Genomic DNA, 2612 nt, shown 5'->3' on the forward strand with positions numbered 1-2612 from the left:
AAAAAAAAAAAAAGAACTCCCCAGAGTGAACCATCAGGTCGTTCCACATGAAGCAAGGTGATGGGGTGGCTAAGGACCACACAGTGCTTAACAAGGAGAGTCTGCATTGGTTTTTCAACTCCATCATGTCATGGGAAGTAAATTTAACATGAAGAAGAAATAGACTGGTCCCTGTGAGGAACTGTATGCTTTCGTTATCCAAATAAGAAAATGACGTCATTGTAGTTTCTCTGAGAACCATTGGGAACTTCTGGATTTGTTCTCTGCTTTACAATGACTTGGCTAAATTGCTGACCTTTTATACGTAGTATTCACTTATTTATTTTTAGTGTGGCGAATGCTAATCTTTCTCTGTGTGTGTTGTTGTTTTCCCCACCAGGCTCTTAATCAAGTACTGACACTGTGGATCCAGGACAGGTGTGTCCCATGGCCTGCTCTGAACCGTCTGTTGGGTCATAGAAGACGCCCCAGGCAAACCCTCTCTCTGTCGCCTTACCTAGAAAGCAAAGAAGATGGATCCATTGACGAGCCATCTGACGGTGTACTTTTTACCTTCTGTGCCCTTTTTAACCTTAGTATTCACTCTGGCAACTGCTGAGAATGTGACTGCCAGCCCTTTAAATGGCACTGATGTGGTCTTGGGATCTGTACCCGAAATCCTTGCCACGACGGACCATATCATAGTTAAGGAAGGGAACAGTGCCTTGATTAATTGTAGTGTTTATGGCGTCCCTGACCCACAATTCAAGTGGTATAATTCCGTTGGCAAGCTGCTGCAAGAAGAGGATGAGACGGGGAGAGGAGAAGGTAAGCTTTTTCATTGTGCCAAATGTCATAACTTATAAGAGTGAACCGGAGCCAGCATCTGTGAACACCCTTTGTGCTTGATGGTGTTAGGCATATACATTTTAAAGATCTTTGTCTCTTGCTTTTCTAAAGCAGGAGAGGCAGAGATATATCCTGAAAGTCCCTCCGCAGTATTTGATGCATCCTTCACTTTCCCCCCCATCCCTCCAGTGGGCTCAAAAGACCAAGATCAAATATTGAAGTCTTTTAAACAGTCTTTTGGAATTTTGTAATATGCATACAAAACGCTAGAGGGACAAATATAAGATAAATTCTCCCAAGTGTGTGTTCCAGTAATAAAGGGGGTGGTTCAATGCACAGGCTAGCCAGTGCTTACCTTAAAGGTCAGTTGAATTCATTGACTCTGGATTTAAAGGCCACACTCCTTGGAAAAATAAGCTGGGTGGGGGGTGGGCTGGGGTGTCTCTGTGGGAGTTCTGAGCCACCAGCTCAGGATGGTTCTGTACTCCTGGGATCCTGGCAGAAGCTCCCAGGCTGCTGCTGCTCTGACCAGCAGGGAGGGAGGAGGTAATGCCAAGAAACATCATGTGGCAATGGGGGAGTGTTTGATCTTTCGTGAATGAGTTTCTGATTTTAACCAATGGCCTCCTGGCTAGAAATGATGAACCATCTTCCTGAGCTTCCCGGAGGAAAGACTCCAGTGGCAGGGAGATTTCTGTCACAAAGAGACGGTGTTCTACCACGGAGCACTGTTCTTGTTTTAGGTGTGAGGAGTAATTGAAACCTGATCAGATTGGCCTGAAGAAGGAGTTGTATTGTAGATGTTAAAGCTCACTTCCCGACTCATAACAACCCTATAGGATAGGGTAGAACTGTCCTTGTGGGTTTCAGAGATTGTAACTCCATAGGAGTAGAAAACCTCGTCTTTCTCCCTTGGAGCATCTGTTGGTTTTGAACTGCTGACCTTGTGGTTAACAGCCTAACACATAACCTCTGTGCCACCAGGACTAATCAGTCATTAGTCACCAAGCATCCAATGTGTGGTGAATGATGGAGTTGGAGATGGGGGAGTGAAAATACCATTGTTCTGAAAGAAGAAGCAGGCCATTTGATTCTCATGCCCTTTCGTTCAGTCCACAATCCTTTATCCAATAAATGATTCCCTGACGAGTTTCTGCTCAGGGGCAACCTACGTGTTTCTTCTCTTTCCTGGATTTTATCTTAATTGCTTTGAAAAAAGAATCAAGCCTAATGCCTCTTTGCCCCAGGAGCTAAATGAGCAGAGTTTTCCTACGAAGACACATGTCTGGCTCGCACTGTGCTCTTCCTGGCCAAGGCTGCTAGACAGATGTGTAATGGAGCGGGCTGGTGCCTGGGGTTTCGCCAGGGTGCTGTCCCTTGCATGGCTTTTGGCTGGACAGAGTAGTGGGCCACTTCTTCTCTTCAGTCAAAATAATATACATTATGTGCTATATGTATGTTTCTATGCTAATTTGGTAGAGTCGAACTCTTGCCCCATCAAGTACGAATGATTGGACTGTAGAGTTTTTCAGCGAGAAGCAGCGTAATCCAAAGCTCTCTTTTACTAAAATTTGCCTCAGGTCCTGCTATGATGAAGGGGCACGGTGGTAACGGAACCTTGACTACAATGGAAGAATAAGGGCATACCACCCCAGTCCACAGCTCGTTTCCACTCTTTTTTCCCTTTGAACAAATCTTTTATTTCTTTTATTTTTTATCATTTTATTAGGAGCTCATACAACTCTTATCACAATCCATACATACATCAGTTGTGTAAAGTGCAT

At 44.5% G+C, this 2612-nt stretch overlaps 1 protein-coding gene across 2 annotated transcripts in view; it reads left to right on the forward strand.

Moving 5' to 3' along the window:
- Nucleotides 1-2612, forward strand: part of MFAP3L (microfibril associated protein 3 like) — a 52537-nt gene that overhangs the window by 24665 nt on the left and 25260 nt on the right. For both annotated transcript variants that reach the window (XM_004696121.2, XM_045286815.1), the window contains exon 2: nucleotides 380-807. In XM_004696121.2, the coding sequence (XP_004696178.1) occupies nucleotides 513-807 (295 nt within the window). In that variant the 5' untranslated portion in view covers nucleotides 380-512. The remainder of the gene's footprint in view (nucleotides 1-379; nucleotides 808-2612) is intronic.

Source organism: Echinops telfairi, unplaced genomic scaffold (genome assembly GCF_000313985.2).
Source record: "Echinops telfairi isolate 266 unplaced genomic scaffold, ASM31398v2 ScPeMD7_9;HRSCAF=40, whole genome shotgun sequence".
Taxonomy (NCBI): domain Eukaryota; kingdom Metazoa; phylum Chordata; class Mammalia; order Afrosoricida; family Tenrecidae; genus Echinops; species Echinops telfairi.